At 39.6% G+C, this 23,660-nt stretch overlaps 1 protein-coding gene across 1 annotated transcript in view; it reads left to right on the top strand.

The window, feature by feature from the left end:
* Positions 1-1,618: 1,618 nt before the first annotated feature.
* Positions 1,619-23,660, top strand: part of PLCH1 (phospholipase C eta 1) — a 64,819-nt gene continuing 42,777 nt past the window's right edge. The window contains exons 1-6 of the mRNA XM_081088192.1: positions 1,619-1,769; positions 3,824-4,067; positions 7,935-8,064; positions 11,584-11,754; positions 13,545-13,638; positions 16,497-16,700. Of these exons, the coding sequence (XP_080944318.1) occupies positions 1,634-1,769; positions 3,824-4,067; positions 7,935-8,064; positions 11,584-11,754; positions 13,545-13,638; positions 16,497-16,700 (979 nt within the window). The 5' untranslated portion in view covers positions 1,619-1,633. The remainder of the gene's footprint in view (positions 1,770-3,823; positions 4,068-7,934; positions 8,065-11,583; positions 11,755-13,544; positions 13,639-16,496; positions 16,701-23,660) is intronic.

Genomic DNA, 23,660 nt, shown 5'->3' with positions numbered 1-23,660 from the left:
TCAGCTTTGGGTTCTGTTTCAAGCAGACTTGCTTTTCATGGATCCCAGATGGAAACTGGAAGCCCTGGACTGCAAAATTTAGGTATAGAGGGGTTAAAATCCATTTTTTCCAGAAGTCCCAGTTGTCTTAGATTCAATCACATGCCCATTTCTGAACCAATTACTGTAACCACAGTGATGAGATACCCTGGAGCTGAAGGGTAGATCAATTTTAAACAGTCCATATGACTGAAAATGGAGGGAAAAATGAATGACTTAAAGAATAACCAGAAAGTTTTTGGCAGGAAAGGAAGAGGGTTATGATGCTGGGAAGTAAAAAAAAAAAATTATGTTCAATTGTGAAAACTTGATTTTTTAAATTATATTTTAAATGATATTTATTTAGTTATTTGCAAACATACATAAATATAATAATACTAGTGCCCTTGTGCATGGATTCATGCACATTGAAAGGATATTAATTAGAAGGTGGCCGGTGGTGTTGGACTGGGTAAGACAGGTGGGACATGCCCTGGAGCCAACCTCCCGCAGTCCCTCCCTGGATGGCCACACCCAGGCGGCGCAGCTTGAGGTTTTCTCTGAGTGAGTGGGGTCCCTCCGGCAGGTGGGGTCCCTCAGCCTGGCCTACGAGGATTGGGCCAAAACCAGCTCTCCAACATTCCCTGAGGGGTCCTGAATTGCGAGAGGGCGGTCCTCAGGTGTTGCACCCTGGAATCGGCTCCCTTCTCTCTGGTTCTGGGTGTGTCACCCGAGAACCGCAGCTGCCAAGTCACTGCAGCTCAGCAGCTCCTGCATTGAGCATCTGCCCCCTGGTGGTCATTGTGTATCATAGCTACCGGCCAGTCAGCTGGTCACTTAGGCTTTTATATACATACTAGAGGCCCGGTGCACGAATTCGTGCACATGTGGGGTCCCTCAGCCTGGCCAGTGATGGGGGCCAATTGGGGCTGGCTGTGGGGAGGGACCATGGGAGGTTGGCCAGCTACAGGAGGTTGGCTGTGGGAGTGCACTGACCCCCAGGGGACAGCTCCTGCGTTGAGTGTCTGCCCCCTGGTGGTCAGTGTGTCATCATAGCAACCAGTCGACTGGTCATTCAGTCGACCAGTCATAATGGTCACTTAGGCTTTTATATATATAGATATAGATGAACCCATATGTAGCCATCATACAATTCAGCATTGTTGAAACATTTTGCCAATTATGTTTCTGTTGATTGCCTTTTAAGGCATTATCATAAGATGCTTTTACAGCTGGCTATGTAAGAACTTAGAAGATCTAACATAAAATCTGAGACCTTGCTTTATGAATATAGGTCCAAGTATCAAATGGTCATCAGTCTCACACCAAAAAACAATGAGTTACCCCCTTGAACAAAAGATGACTTTGTGCAGCACTAATGCATTGTGTACCTGGAAGTACAATTTTATTTCAGTAAGTATGGTTTTTTTCCTGGCTTAAGCCTGATAAATTGCTTAACAACTCTTTCTAGAGTATCTGTAGCAAATTTGTCTTCTGGTCCTGGGTGTCTTTAGGGGTGAATCAGGTTTTATTTGACAGTGGTTTCTGAACACCAGTACCCACGTGCATTGTCTGAGAGCTGAATGTGCTTTGATCTCTTGCAGTTGAAAGATGCATGAGTGTAATGCAGTCCGGGACACAGATGATCAAACTGAAGCGTGGGACCAAAGGGCTCGTCCGGCTCTTTTACCTGGATGAGCACCGGACCCGCCTCCGATGGAGACCCTCCAGGAAGAGTGAGAAGGCAAAAAGTAAGATCCATCTCTGATTTTTTTGTGTGTCCTGACACAGTTATATGTGGGTTATATTGGGTGGCTTCTGTGGAAGCTTCAGACCTCTGGACCATCAATATTTTTTGCAAGTTTTGGGCTCAGCTGTTAACGGATGTGGAGAGGCAGAATAAGTTATAACCATTTTTGCTTTTTAAATTATTTGGGGAATTTAAATCCATAAAAGTTTTCTTGTTCATGAATTCTATAAATGTTAATATTCCCCTGTGTTGAGACATTATACACACACACACACACACACACACGCATGTATATGTATATATATTTTACTTGGCATATGAGATTTTATTGCCTGAGGTCTTTCATTTTCCTATGAAAGTTTATGGGTATCATAAATCCAAAGGATGTTATGAATATAGATCCGTTAAAGTGTTTTGCCATTTTCTGAGCACAGTTGACTGATTAATAAGTTAAGAAAATTGTTTTAATGAAATCAAGTAAAATAGCTTTGATCTGACTCCTCGTTAAGGCCTGTCTCTCACACCTTCTATTCAGCACCAAGTCCCGTGGTCTCCTGTAATGCCTCTCTCATCTGCTCCTTCCATCCTCTTGTCACACGAACATTGTCCAGGGTCTCATCACCTTTCCGGTGGCCTATTGTGAAGTCTCCTAACCAATTTCCATTTTGCTAGTTTTCTCTGCTTTGATCAGTTCTGATGCTTTCCGCTTCAAGTAGCAGAAGACCTGGACCAAATTAGGCTTACACGACAAACAAATTTATTATCTCACATGACAGGAAACCCAGAGGTTGGCAGGCCCCAGGTATGGGGTACTGAGTCTCTAGTTCTGTGTTGTTGAGTGCTCTTGGCTCTGTCCCTGGTGTGTTGGCTTTGTAACCAAGGGTTCAGCTGTTCTGGGCCTCACAACCTGACATAACAGTGAAGAGGCAGAAAGGAACCTTCTCTTCTTCCTTTTTAGAAGAGAAGAACCTCTTTCTAGACCTTTCACTCATGGCACATTGCCCCTAGTCTCCTTGGTTAGAGCCGGGATGCATTCCCACACCTAAATCAATTGTAAGAAATATGAATGGGGACACCCCAATGGCTGAGCCCCACCAGAATTTTCCCTGGGACTGGGCACATACTCATTTTCCTGAATCATGTAGGGACCATGAGAATACCAGAAGAAAGTTGGGACTCTGCTATTCAGGCAGAGGGGAGAAGAGGATGGTGTTTGTGGGCAATCAACAGGATATGCAACTCTTCTGATTTATGCTTATCTATAAAGAAGCAAATAAAACATATCGTTTTAGTTTAAAGTACATAATATTCCCTGTAGTGCTTCTCTGATACAAATGTTTGGTGCTGTCCCACTGGATAAATAGTGCTAATCTCTCATTTATTGTTCTGGGCTCTGCACAATCTAGCCTCTCACTACCCCTCCAACCTTTACTCCTGGATTCCCCTCTTGAGCTTTGCAGTCCAGCATGAACGGCCTGCTCAGCATCCCTGGGGTGGGCCTTATGCTTCTGCATCTTTATGCCTCTTTCCCTGGGATGCCACCATGTTCTTTTCCATCTCTCTCAGCTCTGCTCTACTTCTCCTAATAGCATCCTTACTATAAATGCCAATCACTTTTAACTGTGCTATTTGGTTACCACTAATTTTTTTATGTTCTCGTACATATTTAAAACACCGAAGTTGGCTCTTGGTCTTTGTATGTTTTCCCGGCATAAATATGTGAACTGTAAATTTGACATATTTATTAGGTCCCTCTTCTACCAGTCTTCTTGCCCTACTGGGCATATCTATCATTTTATCATAAATTTCAACCCATCCAGGCCCAGTACCTGGGAGGGCATTGTCTAGTCTGCCCAGGAAGGTAAAGTCTCATGTAGAGAAGGCTCCTAGCCATAAGTGCCAGGGCTTGTATTTCACATGTAGACGTAGAAACCCCAACTCACGGACCATGACCTTGTTCATGCTTACTTTTAAAAATTTACAATGATTTTGCTTTTCCTTTTTTTTAGTCTGTATCCATATCTTCACCTGTCATGTATTTCACTTGCCTCACAGTACTTATCGACTCCATTTACAAAGTCACCGAGGGTCGGCAGTCTGAAATATTCCACAGACAAGCTGAGGGGAACTTTGACCCCAGCTGCTGCTTTACCATCTACCATGGTAACCACATGGAGTCCCTGGACCTCATCACCTCCAACCCCGAGGAGGCCCGCACCTGGATCACAGGCCTCAAGTACCTGATGGCCGGCATCAGTGATGAAGATTCCCTTGCCAAAAGGCAAAGGACTCATGACCAATATCCTTCCTAAAACGTTATTTTTGAGTTCTGTGTGGAATGGTGGTGTGTGTGTGTGTGTGTGTGTGTGTGTGTGTGTGTGTGTCTAAGTCAGGGGTGGGCACACTTTTTGACTCGAGGGCCACAATGGGTTCTTAAACTGGACCGGAGGGCCGGAACAAAAGCATGGATGGAGTGTTTGTGTGAACTAATATAAATTCAAAGTAAACATCATTACATAAAAGGGTACGGTCTTTTTTTTTTTTTTTTTTTTTTTTAGTTTTATTCATTTCAAACGGGCCGGATCCGGCCCGCGGGCCGTAGTTTGCCCACGGCTGGTCTAAGTGATGGTCAGTCTATGCTTATGTTCCCCCAATTTTTTTCTTTCTTTACCCCTAGCCCTCACTGTTCCCTCCTCACTCTCACAGAAAGTAAACGAATGTGTGAAGCACATAAAAACAAGTGTATGTAAAGCCAGAAGCAGACTTCTTCAGAAGAGACTGAATTTAGCTCTGAGAAATATCCAAAATGAAGTTTCCCCAGAGAGATGACATAACCAGGAAAGCATTTATTCACATTAGAGAAAAAACCCTGCTTTGTTATAGCCAGTTTAGTTTAACAAATATTTTTTGAGTTCCAATTATGTACCCAGGACTTAGGTCCTTTCTACTTTCCCTCTCTCTTAGTACAGTTTGGAAACAGAACTGATTGATGCTCCAGGGGAACTTACATTTTACTTAACAGTTATCCTCTGTAAATTGCTTGAGAGATGGGAGGCCGAGTTTCATTATTGGTTAAACCCATTCTTGTGGTTCTGCAGTGCTAACAAGTTAAATGATTGATGTACTTGATCTGAAAGGCACCTCTCCTGCTGGGATCGAGCTGGTGGTTCTGGCCTCAGGTTTCTTAGCTGTGAAGTGAGAGTATGAGACTGCTTTTTTGTTCCTTCTGCACATTTTGAATGGCCTTAGAGTACAAGTGCCTCCTGTCCATGTGTAGGGAGTAGTACCACTTCCTATCATTGGAATGTGCGCCTTAATTTTTTGCCAAGAGTGGTGATAAATTTATATTATTCTGGCTGTAATCCCTCACCTGGGGTATTGTTGGAGGAGAGGGGAAATAGTCAGCCCAGAAAAGGGTTTTGACAGTGTGAATTCCTTAGCTGATGAGCTTTCATCAGTATTCTCAGCATGAAGATAAATGCAACTGGGATTCATAAGAGAACAAACATAGGAACAAAATACAAACATAGGAACAAATTTTGGTGCTTTATTCTGTTAGTTTCCTTCTTAACTTCCTAACCTTTGGGAAAAACAAAAATACTGAACCAGTAAGAATGCTTTTTGGTGCAAGTGACGCAACCATACTAATATTGTTTAAGGCAATATTTATTAAACAATAAGGAATATTTATTTTTCATGAACAAGAGCTCTGAAATGGGGCAGTTCCAGGGTTGGTTAATCAGTGGCCCAGAGATGTCACAGAGACCTAGGTTCTGCCATCTTCAGTGTGTTGACTTCCTTTTGTTAATTATATTTTTAATTTTTTGAGGACCTGCCATACTGGTTTCCACAGCAGCTGTATCATTTTACATTCCCACCAACAGTGCACAAGGGTTCCAATTTCTCCACATCTGCACCACACTTGTTTTCTGTTCTTTTGATAGTAGTCATTCTAATGAATGTGAGGTGGTAGTTTTTAAAAAATATATATTTTTATTGATTTCAGAGAGGAAGGGAGAGGGAGAGATAGAACATCAATGATGAGAGAGAATCATTGATTGGCTGCCTCCTGCACGCCCCCCTCTGGGGATTGAGCCCCACAACCAGGCATATGCCCTTGACCCGAATCGAACCCGGGATCATTCAGTCCGCAGGCTGATGCTTTAGTCACCGAGCCAAACCAGCCAGGGCTTTTAATTGCATTTTCCTAATGTTGGTGATGTTGGGCATCTTTTCATGTGCTTGTTGGCCATTCATATAACTTCTTTGGAGAAATGGCTACTCAAGTCCTGTGCCCAGTTTTGAAGCATTTTTTTGTTTGGTCATTAAGTTTTAGAAGTTCTCTACATTGTTTGGATATGAATCCCTTATCAGATATATAATTTTAAAATATTTGCTTTCATTCTGTGAGTTGCCTTTACTCTGTTGACAGTGTCATTTGACGCATACAGTTTTTAAATTTTCATGAAGTTCCATTTGTTACCTGTACCTTTGGTATCCTATAAAAGAAATCATCATCAAATCCATTGTTATGAAGCTTTTGTTCTTTCACCCCTAATTTACATAGAAAGTCTTCCCCCCCCCCCGCCATCTTTTTATTTTCAACCTGTTTGTGTCTCTGGATCTCAAGTGCATCTCTTAAGACAACATATAGTTGGGTTATGTGTTTTTACCAATGCCAATCTCTGACTTTTGAGCAAAAAGTTTAGTCCATTTATATTTGAAGTAATTACTGATAAGAAGGGAGTTCTGTAATTGTGCTATTTCTTATCTGTATGCCTTATGGCTGTTATTGTCCCTCATTTTCTGCATTCCTGTCTTCTTTTGTGTTTAGTTGACTTTTTTTCCAGTGTAATATATAAGTCATTTCTCATTTTCTTTTGCATATATTCTTTGGCTATTTTTGTGTGTGATTACCATGGGGATTACTTTTAACATTTTAAAGTTACAGTACTCTACATAGAATTTATACCAGCTTAGGCAATAGTTCTTCAACCTGACTTGTTTGTCCATGTTTACTAGCAGTAGAAAGTTTCCATATTTGAATTAACCAGTTGATAACTGAGCGATTTCATATTCTGAAAATATGCTACCTGGAAAGCACATGTACCCAAGAACTGTACAGAACAGTTAAAAAATTCAGAAGCAGTTGATAGTTGTTTAAATGAGGAGAGAAAAGGAAAGAGGAAATTAATGAATGATAAAAAGGAAGCTGATGTCAAAAATAGGGAACATTATTTGAGTTTGGGAACCATTCTCATATGGTTTTGTCATAATTTGATAGGGTTTTAGATAATGTCTTAATAATAGTATGACATCCTTAATTGGACTCACATTTAATTACATTAATTGAGGGAACAGATTTGGAATGTTCATGATTATTACATTTCAATTAGGCCTGAAAACTTCAACTGTGAATGAATAATGAGAATAATGAATCTTAATTGGCTGTAGGAAAAAAAAAATTCATCCAGTGTAAAGTGTAATTCAAGCTATTTCTGCAGTATGAACATGTTGAATTGGAGGCAGATGCAGTACTCATATCTATTAGAAGCAATATGGTGTTGTGGTTGAAGACTCAGACTGGTGCTGGGTTCCAGTCCCAAATCCACATGGGTGAGTTACTTAAACTCTTTGCCTCAGAGTTGTTATCTGTAAATGGTGATGATATTAATGATAGCGCCTACCCTGTGTACCTGGTTCCCTTGCTAATCCTTTCTAAATTTCTCCCTCTCCTATAGTGTATATCCTCATGTGAATAAGGAGATTGAACTAGATGGTCTAAATTTCTAAATGTAGGAGTGGAACTCAGAAAAGGGAATTGAAAAGATTGTGTACCATGGAGTGTTGTGAAGGTAAAAAAGATACTAAATGAAAGGTCATAGACGGAGAAGGCCTCAGCTTGGAATAGTTGGGGTTTCATCACATGAGAGAGATGCTTTAACGGATTGGATAACAATGTTGGAGTTGAACCTCTCACAATAGCGTGGCTTGACTCATTTCAGAGAAGGGAATCGCCTGTCTGTGTTCTCCTTCCCCTGCTTCTTCTGTTGTCACTATTAGCAGCTCACTAAGAGCCTCCTTAAAAGAATTTCTTCGGAGTGTTCTGTTAGAAAGCAGCTTTTATTTTGTGAAAACACAAGTGTTTTTCTTGACGTTTCTGCATGTGGGTGAAGCAGACCTTTGAGGAAGCTGATAAGAATGGTGACGGCTTATTGAATATTGAAGAGATACACCAATTGATGCATAAACTAAATGTCAACCTACCCCGAAGAAAAGTCAGACAAATGTTTCAGGTACGTTTTTTACAATCCAGTTGGCCTTAAGTAAAATCCACATGAGTGGTTATTGGTGTATTCAGGTATTTTAAAGGGCTATTTTTTGGGAAGCTAATATTACCTGCTGTGTTTTGCTTTGTTTTTCTTTGACAAAGAGACATTTTGTTCCATCAAGGAAAAAACACACTTTCATTCATAATTTCACTTCCTAAAATGCCTTGTTGCTGCTTTCAGAGAGTGATCATAAACATCTTACCTGACAAATAATGGAGTAAATGTGATCAAGTCTCCTAGAGAGGATGGCAATATCTCAACTGTCCACCTCACAGACTGTTGTGAGGATCAGAATAAAGACATGAAAAAAAAAATTGCACTTGTTGAAATCCCCAAGGGTCCTCTATTTTGTTTCAGATGAGTTTGAAATTCAGAATCCATAGGACTCAGAAGTGCTGTATCACTTTTATGTTTAATGCATCAAGCAGGTTAGAGGGTGAATCAGTAAATGTGTTTAGGGAGCTCTCCCGAAGTTCATTCAACTGCCTGTTGGTATTAGATGAGATGCTCTTCCCCTGTTGGCAATTCCTTGAGAAAAAAATCCTTGGGCCCAAACTTAGTCCTCCAGAGGTGTAGAAGTCAGCTCTGCTAAGTTTGAGTTGGTGTGAAGACAATGTTAGATTATTAGTAATTACTGCGATATGAATTTAGGAAAGGCTCTTCTTTGGAGGCAAGTCACATGCATTATCCATGACTTGCAATGATTTTATCATTGACTACATAAGTGGTATTTTGTACCTCTAAAAAGAAGTATGGGGGTGATATGTTACAATGTTTTGTGCTTTGTTTTCTAATCACTTGCTCTTAGAGTGGATAAGGGCAGAAACAACATGAGGGGTGAGTTGCAACAATGAGTGGTAGGTGGAGGCTGGCTTCCATCTGTGACCTCTTATAGTGGTCCTGCCATTTGAAACTCTAGGCTGGATATGGTCTGCATTGTGGGGAACTTGGTCCTATTACACCAGAGGACAGCCTGAGAGGAAGGAATGAGATAAGCTGTAGAAGGAATCCCCGAGATGGAGTGAGGGACTTAGGAGGAGAAATGGGTTGTCATGTATTTTGTGAATTCTCTTTAAACTATATAAAAAGATTTGCCATGTTCCTGGCTCTCTCTGTGACATCTCACTTTTGTCCTGTTGTGAACTCCACATCCCCATCTGATCCTTTCTGTAGGTGGTGTTTATAGTACTGAAGAGGTAGCTGCTGATTGAATCAGACAGGCCAAGCTTAAGGAGGAGGGTAAAGTTTACATCTACAAAAATAATGATTTTCTGGGTACTTTTTAGGAAGATAAGGAAGAAACATAAGATATTGATCTATTTTTAATTCTGTATTTTTCCACTTCAGACACCTTTTATGTTTAATGCATCAAGCAGTTTAGAGGGTGAATCAGGAAATGTGTATGTCAAATGTTACTGGGCTCACAGTAAATCCTTTAGAGAAGTTTTAAGAAAACATTAAAGGTCTCTTTTTATGACATTTGATCTAAAGAACTTATCAAACCAGAAGTAAGTGGAGAAGCTGTTGGGCCTGCTGTACGTAGAACATTGCAACTGGGCCTGGCTTCTTGCGGGCTTCTCTAAGTACTTGTGGTGGGAGAACCAAGGATCTTAGTATTATTTCAGGAACAATCTCTCTCTCTCTCTCTCTCTCTCTCTCTCTCTCTCTCTCTCTCTCTCTCTCTCCTCCTCCTCTTTCTCTATTTTTTACTGAATTGTTAATAAAGACATTAAAGACTCCCTAGCATTTTCTTTGACTATTTATTCCAATGCAAGATTCAACTGATTTTTAATTTTTATTTATTTTTAAAATATATTCTTATTGATTTCAAAGAGGAAGGGAGAAGGAGAGAGAGATAGAAACATCAATGATGTGAGAGAATCATTGATTGGCTGCCTCCTGCATGTCCCCTACTAGGGATTGGGCCTGCAACCTGGGCATGTGCCCTTGACCAGAATCGAACCCAGGACCCTTCAGTCCACAGGCCAATGCTCTATCCACTGAGCCAAACCAGCTAGGGCTCAACTGACTTTAAAAAAAAATCGTTTAATGTATGGATAGCTTCTTTTGAAGTCTTTGATGCTATGGTTTAAACCTCAGAGTTTTACTACTCTTAATTTTTTAGGCATATATAAGGAAGTCTTGAAAAATGTTTCATCTCTGTATCCAGGGTTAGATATTTTGAAACAAAGTTATGGAAGAAACATGACCATTAGACCTAATTTCTTAGGGTCCAAAAACTCTACAACCAGGAGCCTCAAACACCCAAATATTGATATTCCATGGACCAATCTATCTCTACCTTTAAAATTACAGAAGGCAATGGCAATCAGCCTTACAAAGAAACTGTGTCTGATTAAATATTGATCAAAGTTTTTGCTCATAAAAACTTTGACTTTCAAATCTATGTTTAAAATCATGTAACAGCTGCCTGTACTTCACAAAATCTAGTACATCAAAATGCCATTGATTCCTTGTCGGTTTTTATTCAGTTACAATTGTGTACACGTAGAATGAAGAAGAGCATGTAAATGGATTGGTTTTTCATTATATATTCCCAACAGTTTTATGACAAATTCATTCAATCAGAAGGTTTGATACCTGGTGAAAGATTCTTGCTTAATAATTGCTAGAAACAAATAATTTGAACTACAAATATGTGCAGATGGATTTTTCAGATTTCTGTGGAAGAAAAGCAGGGAGGTACCAATGATGCTGATGGCTGTAAGAGCACTAAGCTACCTATGCAGAATTAACAGAGCTTCTGTTATAGGTAACATTTATACGTGATTGAAAAGCAGCTCCGGAAGTGACAAGAGACTGGCATTTTTGTTATGTGTTAAGTGTGTCTTCTCTCTTTTGTTTATGTTATCTTGTCTAAGATTTCTCTTTTTCATTAGTTTCTTCAAAAGATCAGCTTTTGGTTTAATGGTTCACCTTTGATATGTTCTATCCATTTGTTTTCTATGTCATTGCTTTCTGCTTTTGCTTATAATTTATTTCTATTTTCTTTAGCTTAATTTTTTTTCTAGATTTTTAAGTTGAATTATTAACTTCTCTATTTTTGATTTACTTTGCTTTCAGATAAATTGAAAACTTCAAGTTTCCTCTACTGCTTTAACTTCATCACACAAATTTTAATATGTGATGCATATTTTAATATGTGGTTCACTTCTATATGTTTTAGTTCCTACTTAAAAGGGTATTATGTTGTTCCCACAGTTTTTTTTAACTTTCTTTGTTGATTTATAAATTTATGGTTCTGAGAGAAATTAGTTTTTAAAATAAGCTTAATTCTTTATAATTTGTGATGTTGCTTGTGGCCTAATATATAGCCAATTTTAAAACTGATCCATGTATGCTAGAAAAGAATATTTACCATTTGTAAAATGTGCACTCTCTCTTTTATAGTAAATATTTACCAGCACTGAATTTTTTGTTTCAAACTCTGACCCTGACATGATTTTAATGTGCCTCTTTCAGGAAGCTGATACAGATGAGAATCAGGGAACTTTGACATTTGAAGAGTTCTGTGTTTTTTACAAAATGATGTCATTGAGACGGGACCTTTATTTGTTGCTCTTGAGCTACAGTGACAAGAAAGATCACCTAACTGTGGAAGAATTGGCTCAATTTTTAAAGGTGGAACAAAAGGTACTATTAGACTACAGAGTTGAATGTTTACTTAAAAATATTTGTGAAAGATGCATGGGTTTTTTCTTGGGTTGGATGTAGATATAGTTTAAATTTAGGGTAGAAGTAGAAACATTAAAATTCCAAAAAATCTTACTATGAGTTATTTAAAACGTGTTTCAGCAGCTTTTTAAAGAGGGAGTGATAAATTGAACACATATAATTTTTTACCTTAAAGATGTTGAGCATAGATATGTATATTTTTACACAAAGTAACCAGTAGTAACTTATACATTTCATTTTAGATACAACAGTAATTTCCTTTATAATAACAATATAGCTAAGTATTTATTAACTATGACATAATTCCTAACTAGCAATATAATAATTCATTGATAATTCTGATGGGAAATTGGCATTTGACCATATGAGAAGGCTAGGTAAATTAAGTCCTGATTAGCAAAGGGAATTTCTAAATATATTTAAATTAGATCTTTTAATATTGTGTCAGCTGAATTGTGGCCAAGTCTTATTCTAGTGCTTCTTTTTTCTTGATATTAACCTTAAACTCTGTTTCTCACTAAAGTAGAAAAATAATATTTTTGTTTTTCCAGCTTTATTGAGGTTTACTTGATGAATAAAAATACTAAAGGTGTACAATATATGAGGATTTGATATATGTATACATTGTGAAATAATGACCACAATGCTAATTAACATATTCAACACCTCATATAGCTATGATTTTTTTTTTGTGTGTGGCAAGAATATTTAAGATCAGCTGTCTTAGCAAATTTTAATGCTATTAAATAGACTGTTTAGAAAAATTAGATTTTGCTAAATCATAAGTATTGAACCTAAGAGATAATATAATTTCTGAGAAGTATCACTGAAATATGAAATACTGGCTCACAAGATTAGCTTCCTCTGTCACTATTCATTAGTATTTTAAATATCACTGTTAAACTATGGGGCTCAATGGATTGTTGATCAAATTTCACATCCTTTGTATTGCTACTTAATTAAAGAATTATTTCTGAAGAGTTTACTTTTCCCAGTGATACTAAGTATGTAATATTCATGCAGCAACCTTGAGGCTGACTCGGTAATATATCATGTCCTGCCTTTTGGTGCCTCCCATTAATATTCTTACAAATATTAATTCATTTAATCCTCACAGCTGCCTTATAAGGAAGCCACAGAGAAAGTAAGTGACTCATTCAAGATCACACTGTCAATGACATCAGCTAGCTGACTGGAACACAAGCAGTCCAGCTCCAGAGCTTTCTGTACACTAGCCGTCTCACCTAGCTTTTTATTTTTTTTTTGCTAACCTTTATGTTCTTGAATCAACATGACAGGCTGCTCTCATGATTTAATGGAAGGATATATACAGATAATGCACAGGTAGATTCATCTACAACACTCTGTTTTGGTAATGAATCATTTTCTTTCAACATAAATTTATGATTAGCAAACTTCAGTGTCTGCTTTTGCAGTTAGCTACTAGCTTACAGTGAGTGGATTTTTAGCAATGGATTTGCATTGACTATTAATTCTATTTAATTAATTTTATTGCTTCATAGAGCACATTTTTCTAATAGTGGAAGGGTTGTTTTCACTGATTAAATGTGAAAGATGCAAGGAAGATTGCGATCATGATCTTTTGCAAAGATAAAGTGGCTATACATTAGTAACTACAAACACTACAAACACTGTTCATTAAGCCACTTTGCACTAAGCTTTTTTTAGTGTAGAGAAACACATATCATGATATTTCAGGTACTCGACTAATGTTCTGTTTTGTTTAGATGAATAATGTGACAATAGACTATTGCCTTGACATCATAAGGAAATTTGAAGTTTCAGAAGAATATAAGGCGAAAAACGTTCTTGGCATAGAAGGTAAAATAACAAAAATTCTTAATTTCTCATTTTTCATTTAGTTCACTAAGTTAAATTCTTGCAAAAATTTTAGAAAGAGAAATCAGAAATATCTCTGGAATTACTGATGATTCCAATATCTATTTTCCTACAAAGCAGATGCCATCATATTGCCACTTCTTTTACTTTTGCAATAATAATTTACATTTTTTACTCCTCACAAGGCAATTTGAAGCCACTATTATGAAGATACTAAGAAATATTTGGACTTTTTTCAAATAGCTAATTTTGGGGAATAGCCTCAACCTGATAATTTTATGAAGGGCAATTAGGCCCTAAAATAAGTAATCTAGGAAACTAGGGACTTGAAAGTGAACGTGTTTCTTAAAAAATGTTGACAATGAGTCAGTTTTACCTAGTTGGTAGCAGTGGAGAGGTTTGTTGGAACCACAAATCTCTTTACTACAACCATCTCATTTTACCATCAAGAAAAGTGAAGCTCAAAGAAGTTAAGTAATTTGCCAACAGATAGATACTCAGAATCTACATCCAAGGATCTTATATATAAACTAGAGGCCCAGTGCACAAAAATTTGTGCGCTCCGGGGGTCCCTCAGCCCAGCCTGTGCCCTCTCGCAGTCTGGGAGCCCTCAGGGCATGTCCACTTGCCAGCGGGGAGCAGGCCTACGCTGCAGTCAGACATCCTTAGTGCTGCTGAGGAGGTGGGAGAGGCTCCTGCCTCCACCACTGTGCTGGTAGCCATCAGCCTGGCTTGTGGCTGAGCAGAGCTCCTCCTGTGGGAGTGCACTGACCACCAGGGGGCAGCTCATGCATTGAGCATCTGCCCCCTGGTGGTCAGTGTGTGTCATAGTGACCAGTATTTCTGCTGTTAGGGTCAATTTGCATATTACCTTTTTATTATATAGGATAGAGGCCTGGTGCACAGGTGGGAGCTGGCTGGTTTGCCCTGAAGGGTGTCCCGAATCAGGATGGGGGGGTCCCGCTGGGGTGCCTGGCCAGCCTAGGTGAGGAGCTGATGGGTGTTTGCAGGCTGGTCACACCCCCTTCAGGGTAGGGGTCCCCACTGGGGTGCCTGGCCTGCCTGGGTGAGGGGATGATGGCTGTTTGCAGGTTGACCAAGCCCCCCAGCGGGGACCCTCACCCCATGTGGGTGTGGCCAGCCTGGGTGAGGGGCTGAGGGCTGTTTTCAGGCTGGCCACACCCCCGACAGGGTGGAGGTCTCTGCTGGGGTGCCTGGCTAGCCTGGGTGAGGGGCTGATGGCTGCAAGCTGGCTACTGCCCCTTCAGGATAGGGGTGTCCCGCTGGGGTGCCTGGTCAGCCTGGGTGAGGGGCTGATGGCCATTTTCAGGCTGGCCACGGCCCCCGGCAACCCAAGCTCCCAGCTTATCCTTTTTTTCTTCTTTTTTTGTTTGTTCAGCGCCTCCTTGAGCGGAGGCCAGGGTGGGCTGGAAGCAGGTATCTGGGATTTATTTATCTTCTATAATTGAAATTTTGTAGCCTTGAGCAGAGTCCAGAGCCAGCCAGGGCAGGTGGGAAGCTTGGCTTCCTCCATTGCCGGGGGCAACCAAGCCTCCTGCTCACTCCAGCTCCATGGCCACCACCATCTCAGTTGGGTTAATTTGTATACTTGCTCCTGATTGGCTGGTGGGCATGGCTTGTGGGTGTAGTGGAGTGGCGGAGTGATGGTTAATTTGCATGATTCTCTTTTCTTAGTGTAGATAGTATGATATGAATGTAGCTACTAGCTACATGTGTGTCTAAATTGTGTATATGTAAAGTATGTAAGGAAATCAATTGCAGGCTGAACAGATATCTTAGCGAAAGACCACTGGGCCATTTGCTGCCCTGAAGAGCATGCAAAGCCAGGATTCATCTCACCATTTTTTATTGTTGGCCTAGTCCCCTTGCTCCCAGGCTGTGTGGACAAGGGGGTTTTGGTGACATGTGCTTACTTCCTGAGGTTGAGGGTAATTAAAATGAAGAGGAACAATTTAAAATTTACATGATCAAAAACCATTTAAAGACAGCCAGAAAAAATAAATTAGTTTGGACATTTGCTAAGAAGTGAATCTTTTCCTTGGTGTGGCCCTAAGATGGATTAAACATGACTTCTAAGTTTTGGCCATAAAGAAAGGCATGAAGAAATTCTCCAGAGTCTCAGAGGATATTTACAGATAGAGTTTTACTATATGGTTCTTGAAGCCTTGAAACAATTTACCCTAATAACCATTCCACTTAAGTACTTGTGAGTCATTCATGTATTTATTCATATACTAATGAATGCCTTTTCTACTTAGACATTATGTTTTGAAAACTGTAGAAAAACTGATAGGGTTTTCTACATAACCTTTAAGCATTATTTCAGAGTTATTAAATGTGCTGGCAATTAGCAGCATCTTTGTAAGCCAATTTCATAGTCAAATAATCACACCCTAAATTTGGCCGTGCCTATTTTTCAAGTTTACTTAATAACCTATCAAATTATTGGTACAGCATTCTACTGCTTAGTATAAATAACGCTTTAACATTATGTCAGTCACCAATTAGGTCACATAGCATAATCCTAGCTTGAGCTCAGTAGTTACTGAATGGCTTTGTAGGAAACCCACTCAATCAAAATTTTTAAAAAGTCTGTTTTTCTGTAGGTTATATTTAAACTGCTACTCCCAAAAGTCATATTTAAGCTTTTGTCATTACTTGACTCAACAAATCTCATTGCTCCAGTGTTCCCTGCCAAGGCTGTCCTGGGTTAATCACGAAAATAATCACTATGAACATATTTGATCTCTCTTGTTCCTGTTACAGTCAATCAAGTACATATGCCTTAAAGCTATAGTATTCCACTCTCTCTTCCAAAGGCTTCACCAGCTACATGCGAAGTCCTGCTTGTGATATATTTAACCCATTGCACCACGAAGTGTACCAGGACATGGATCAGCCCCTGTGTAACTACTATATCGCATCCTCTCACAACACGTACCTGACTGGGGACCAGCTCCTCTCTCAGTCCAAGGTGGACATGTACGCTCGGGTGCTACAAGAGGGCTGTCGCTGTGTGGAAGGTATGTCCTTTGCCTGAGCTCCAGTTTGTGTTGGTGAACATGTCCTTTAGTTGGTCTGTCAAACCTACCATAAATAACGGAGACCTAAAAAATGCACTCACACTAATGAGAATCATTTTCCTGCTATTGTAAAGTCTTTCTTAACTTGTAATCTTCTATGGCTTATCCCTACTGTCAGTCAGGAGGGAGAGAGATCAGTACTTGCAGTTGGGAAATAACACCTTTGGTTTCTGAAAAAATTGTGCTAACAATGAAAATTTTTCTAGAAAGGTATTTTTGATGCAATAGTGGGGAAAAGAGTTCAAGGTTACTATTTGTTTTCAGGATACTTCATGGTCTATCAACACTTTTTCGATTTATAGTGGGTTCCTGGGGGTGAGTACACAGATGTAAGACATGGTTTCTATCTCCAAGGAGTGTAGTCTAGTGGAAGGATGGAAGTTAAAGCAATAGTACAGTGTGAGAATTCTAGCAGTTGAATCATATACGTGGTAGAGAAGTATGACAAATCAGGTAGGCTGAGTAGACTTGGGTCAATCATAAAGGGTTTTGACTGCTGTAGTGAGGAATTTCAACTTCAGCTTTGGTGTCTAGGGTCCAATAAAAAGTCTTAATACTTATAGTAATATGATCAGGTTTGAAGTTTAGAATGATTGCTTGGACAATAGTGTAGGAGGAAACTTTTTTTTAGGATGTGTGTTTGTGAAGTTAGAGCAAATAAAATGATGGAAAGGCTATTGCAAAGATTCAAAGGGAAGATTATAAAAGCTTGGACTAAGTGAGAAAGAGACTATTATATGGATATTAAAAAAATAAACTTAACAGGACCTGGGAGAAAAGGAAAGGATGCAAGAAATGAAAGGAAGAATCTGGAATGAATAAATGGCACCACTTATGGGGAATTTAAGGGGGAGAGCATTAACTGGTTCAGTTTTCCAACTGTTGAGTTCATAGTGATGCTGCTAATGGTCATATTTATGTGGACGTTTTTCTCAGTCAGTTGGATAACAATATCTGAACTCAGTGGGAAGATCCAGGCAAGATAAAGATGCCTTACTGTTAGCTTTACGTATGGTAGTTAGAATCACAAAAGTGTGCAGGATCACTTACAAAGAAGAATGGACAAGAGAACAAGACATGAGGACTTAAACGGTCCAACATTTGGAAGTAGGAAGAGCAACGGGACCCAGTGGGGACAACTAACACAGTGGTGCCTTGGACCTAAGGGAAGAAAATATCAGAAAGGAATGGTCAGCGATGTCCCATGCAACGGAAAGCAAAATAAGGTAAAGACTTCAGTGGCCAATCTGGTGTTTGAAAGCTGGGATGTTATAGTTTGGGTAGTGTGTTAATTGGAAGAAGGGAGTAGCTAACCTGTAGGTTAGTGTCTCAGCATTTTTCTGCATTAGGGGAGGACTGGATGATACAGGGTTGGGAAGATTTTTAGATATGAAAGAGGGTAAAATGGGGATACAGGTTTGTTTTTAGATGGAATAAAGGGACAAGAGATTTTTTTAAAAAGGGTTCATGTCTGAATGTCTCTCTCTCCTCAAGGAAATAGGAGAATCATTTACTAAGTATACTAGTAAAATGGGTGGAGGTTGGCTTGGGGGCTTAGGAAGATCAGAGAACTTGAAAAACTCATCAGGTAATGGGTAAGGAGTTGGCAAGATCAGCTGGGAAGGCCCCAGCTAATTTCAAAAATAGTCTTTTAAAATTATTTTTTGTGAGACAAAGATCATCATGCTTGTACTCCTCCCACCCTCTCCCCAGCAGATCAGATATAGGAGCAGTGAGGAAAGATTATAGAACTGACCCAAGCTTCTGGATTTCTAGGTCTGATGAAATGTCTTCAAGGTGTTGGTAAGAGCTCTTTTAAGTAATTGACAATAAGTCCATGGGTCTAAGAAAGGAAGTGAAGTCAATAAAGGGCTACAAAATGAGGTTATGAGACTAGAAGACTCAAAGAGAAATATGGAGAAAGTTGTCATCACACAAAAAAACAAGAACAGAGAGTTATGATCACCAGGTAGGATTTTGGATGCAGTTAAAAGTGAGGCCAACCATATCCAGGGCATGCCAGGGGCGAGCATGAATGGAGTGAAGCCAGAGATTATTGGCATTGAGGAGGTCAAAGCTAAGAGATTGAGTAGATTGCCCATGTGGATGTTTAACTCACAAATGATGCTGACTTGGAGAGTAAAAATTAAAATATTAAAAGATGAAAAGTTAGAGATTAAAAACTGTAAACTAGATATTTAGGTATAAAAAGAATGTTATAGAATAGCCAATTGGAATATGCCAGAATGGTCCAGTTCGATAAAGTGAGGTTCAAAAATGGGGGGAGGATTGTTTTTATGAGTATAGAAGAAGAATTGTTTAAATGTGGCAATAAAGTCCTAGAGAATGCGTCCTGGTTCTGTGATTTATACAGAAAAGAACCCGTGGAGAAAGGAAGTAGTGTCCTCCTAGGTAAGCTAGTTGTTAACTGAGATAAGGAGATTGAGGGAGAATTCCAAAAAGAGCCTGATGATAAAAGGGATTTTGCTTTGATGGAGAGGAGATCTCATGGATCAAGGGGAAATTGCTTTTTTGGTGGGCATACACTGGGAGTCAACATGGACAGCAGGTTGTTGTTGGGGAGTTGGAGTAGCCTAGGGGAATGAATGAAGCAGTAAGGTGGTAAGGTAAGACTGCTAACTGGATGGGCCTTCCTTTGTCAGATAGTTTCTGGCTTGGAGATCTTTCTGCTATAAAAGTATAAGATGTAATGTTATATATAAAATAGTAGTAAAGTTACAAAAGTAAATGAACATATTTTAAAAGTGGATAGTCATTATAACTATCTGCATACAGAACCATTAAGCTCACTACAAATTTAGCACTCTGGAAATAATGCTTTAAGACATGGCATCTTTGCTGTGGATACAGAGAACACCTCCAGACAATAGTGATTGACAAGTGAGTAACTTAAGCAACTACTGGTAAATAATGAAGATTTTCATAAAATATTAACATTAAAGAAAAAGCTTTCGAGCAACAAAAGGTCTTGAGGTGGCATTCTGCTCTTAGCCATTACTCTACCCTTTGTTCCCTCAGCGCTCAACAAGTTATACATGTCTGACATGCATAGAGATACGGGGCGGGGCCCGGGCTGGGGGTGGGATGGCACACACCGTCATAGTGTTCAGCTGCAGTAATGACCTTGGTCAGGATATATATATATATATATGGCGTCTTAGGGAAGAGTAATCAGTCAGTCTTTCTTGGTAAAGTGGGCTTGTCAGAAAATCAAATTGATAGCATTTTTTACATGGCCTTTTATTCCCCTGATTTTCAGCCCGAATTGCTTAATAAATATGGATGTTCTGTCCAGGAGATTCTCACTCTCATTATGGAAGTGATGTTGCATTGCTGGTATAATCGGTTTGCAACCTTCCCTGTTATCACTGGGAGCTCTATCAGGTGGAACGTTTTTAAGTGACATTATGAAGAGATGTCGTGGTAGCTGCTCGGCCTTTACAACTGACCAACCCTGTCAGAGTGCTTTTGGGGGCCTCTACTCGATGGTCTGGTTGAAAAATGGGCCCTGACTGTTTTGTGGCTATGGGGATTGGTTAGAAGATTTTGACCTTGCCAGCATTCTCATGACAGCATGAGCTTTTACAGGAAATGTCGCTGCCATTTAAACATGGTTACTGATACCACCTGTTAGGATGCCAGCACCATTTGGAGTGTTGTTATCTTCATACTAGAGACGTGATGCATGAATTTGTGCAAGAGTAGGCCTTCCTTCCCCTGGCTGCCAGCACCAGCTTCCCTCTGGCAGCCAGGACCTGGGCTTCCCTCCGGCCACTGGCACCCGGGACCCAGGCTTCCCTCGCAGTCCAGCTTCATCCAGAAGGATGTCTGGTCTAATTAGCATATTATGCTTTTATAATTATAGATAATAGACAGTCAAGAAATCAGACCTAAAATCTGAACATTAGGAGAACCATCATCAGCAATGGATATTCTGCCTGTGTGAAACTATCAGCAAATAGTTTATGATCAATGTAGTTTTAAGAGCTATTTGTATGTGTCCATGACAATGAGGTCAGGGGGGGCATTGCCTTGTCTGTGTTGCATTTTGGGGGGGAAAAGGTTAGTTCATTTGTGAGGAACCCTGTTATGCCCTTTCTTATCCAAGATAGGACTATAAATCAGGGTACAAATTGTTAAAATTCTGTATTTTTGAAACACCTGTTTATTCTTTCAACACCTATATCCAAAGACCAATGAAAGAATGCCAAGTGTATGTCAAAGGATGGATGGAGCTTCTCTTCTGAGAAGATGCTTTTGATACATTTGATCTCATTTGCAGGCCCAAATATAACCTGCAATGTCTTAAAACTTTTGGTCTTCTCAATAGCATATTTATTCTTAAACTTTGTTTCTAGTATTCCTATGCTATTAACTTTGAATGTTCTTTTTTTCTTTTATTTTCTCTAAATGTTTCCTCCTAAGAATATTTTAACAACTAATGCTTAATTGATTAATATAGGTAACTGTGTTAGAACCAATAGGAGATCTCTCTATCGCTGTATCGTTTCTTTAGGAAACATCAGTATTTGCTTTTAAGGTCTCCAACTGATTGGGTGAGACCCACCTCTCACATTATGGAGAATAACCTGCTTTACCCAAAACTTATTGATGTAAATGTTAATTACATCTAAAAATATCTTTATAGCAACATCTAGACTGGTGTTTGACCAAAACTGGGCATCATAGCCCAGACAAGTTGACATATAACATTAACCATCAAATCACATTATGGTTATGGTGAACATGTTTTAGAAGGAGATGGAGATATTATTTTGAGGTAATATACAAAACACACATATAGGAAATGTGTTACTTAAATAGAGAATAGCTATGGTCCTGAACTGTGTGGCCTTAATTACAAGGCAGTTTCAGTTGGCATGCCATCCAGGGGTGGGCAAACTTTTTGACTCGAGGGCCACAATGGGTTCTTAAACTGGACCGGAGGGCCGGAACAAAAGCATGGATGGAGTGTTTGTGTGAACTAATATAAATTCAAAGTAAACATCATGACATAAAAGGGTACGGTCTTTTTTTTTTTTTTTTAGTTTTATTCATTTCAAACTGGCCGGATCCGGCCCGCGGGCTGTAGTTTGCCCATGGCTGCATTAGCCAAATCCAGCCTGCAGAATTATGTTTGGTCCACATTGTAATTTTAAAAATAGATTAATTGTCAATAGCTATGAAATGGAAAATTTCACAGCAATAGCACCTAGGTTTTGGATTTTTCTCAGATCTGGTAACCAGAGTGACAAGTAATTGTCTCATTAGACATACAGTTGCTGTTGGCCTACTGCTCTCATTTGTGTTGCCTCCTAGGCTCTTGTTGGTGTTTGAGCTTGTGACCTCCAAGGCCAGTGGTTGGCAAACCGCGGCTTGCAAGCCACATGTGGCTCTTTGGCCCCTTGAGTTTGGCTCTTCCACAAAATACCACGTGCAGGCGTGCACGTACAGTGAGATTGAAACTTCGTGGCCCATGCGCAGAAGTCGGTTTTCGGCCTGGGCGAGTCTATTTTGAAGAAGTGGTGTTAGAATAAGTGTGTGTGTGTGTGTGTGTGTGTTTGTGGGGGGGGGTGGGGGGGGGGTCGGTCGGTTGGGCGTCCGGAGATGCGGTGCAGGCGGGCTGCAGGATACGCAGCACGGGGGTGGCGCCAAATATCAACAGTACTTAAACTGTATAGGTAGGTTAATAACAATGTACCTACCTATATAGTTTAAGTTTAAAAAATTTGGCTCTCAAAAGAAATTTCAATCGTTGTACTGTTGATATTTGGCTCTGTTGACTAATGAGTTTGCTGACCACTGTCCTAGGCCAATGTCATGAGAACTGTCAAGGCTCTACAGAGGATCCTACTTAGCCTGGATTGGGATTTAGATAAGCAGAGTGAAAGTGAAAGGAGGCAATTCAGTGATCTTCAATGAAAGAAGGGAAGGTTCGAGGCAGGATGGTATGTGAGGAAACTTGCCTAACTGGAAGAACAAGTCTGTGAGTTTGGGTGTAGGAGAAATAAGGTTGACTTGTCAGACAGGAGGTAGGATATTAATTAAGACAATACTAGTTCCTCTAACTATCAAACCTAAAATCTGTTTCCTTAAAACAACTGAAGTTCATTTCTTGCTTATATGAACTTCAAAACAGTTGCTCCTAATGGGTGAATCTTAGGGGCCAGGCTCTCTCTATCCTGTGGGTGTGCCACCTTCAACAATGGCTTCTAAGTCACAGGAGAAGAGAGAGCAGGGATGACTGTGTAGTGCAGTGATGGCGAACCTTTTGAGCTCAGCGTGTCAGCATTTTGAAAAACCCTAACTTAACTCTGGTGCCGTGTCACATATAGAAATTTTTTGATATTTGCAACCATAGTAAAACAAAGACTTATATTTTTGATATTTATTTTATATATTTAAATGCCATTTAACAAAGAAAAATCAACCAAAAAAATGAGTTCGCCTGTCACCTCTGACACGCGTGTCATAGGTTCGCCATCACGGTGTAGGGCAAGCATATCAAACTCATAGGCTAACACAGGCCAAATAAACAATGTTTATGTGGGCTGCAAACAAAACAAAAGCTTCAATTTTCATAGAAACCTAGGGTTATTTCGCTAAGAGACATGCTGAATACGAAGGGCTGAAATAAATGAGTAATCGTTAACATAAAATAATAGAACATTTTAATAAAAAAATTAATATTTTTTCTTGAACATTAACATACCAGACACTGAATAACTGCACAAATTATTAACTGTAATGCAAATAAAGCTATTTTTCTTATTCTCCGAAAGCGAAATATCTCTTGTTGTGCACACCAAACAAGTCAGTCCAAGACTAATGATGTGGCAATCGGCTGCTAAAATATTCGCTGCTAGTACTAGTGGAGAG

The sequence above is a fragment of the Myotis nattereri genome (assembly GCF_964212035.1).
Source record: "Myotis nattereri genome assembly, chromosome: 3".
Taxonomy (NCBI): domain Eukaryota; kingdom Metazoa; phylum Chordata; class Mammalia; order Chiroptera; family Vespertilionidae; genus Myotis; species Myotis nattereri.
Note: the sequence above shows the minus strand (reverse complement) of the source record. Positions and strands in the feature narration are given on the sequence as shown.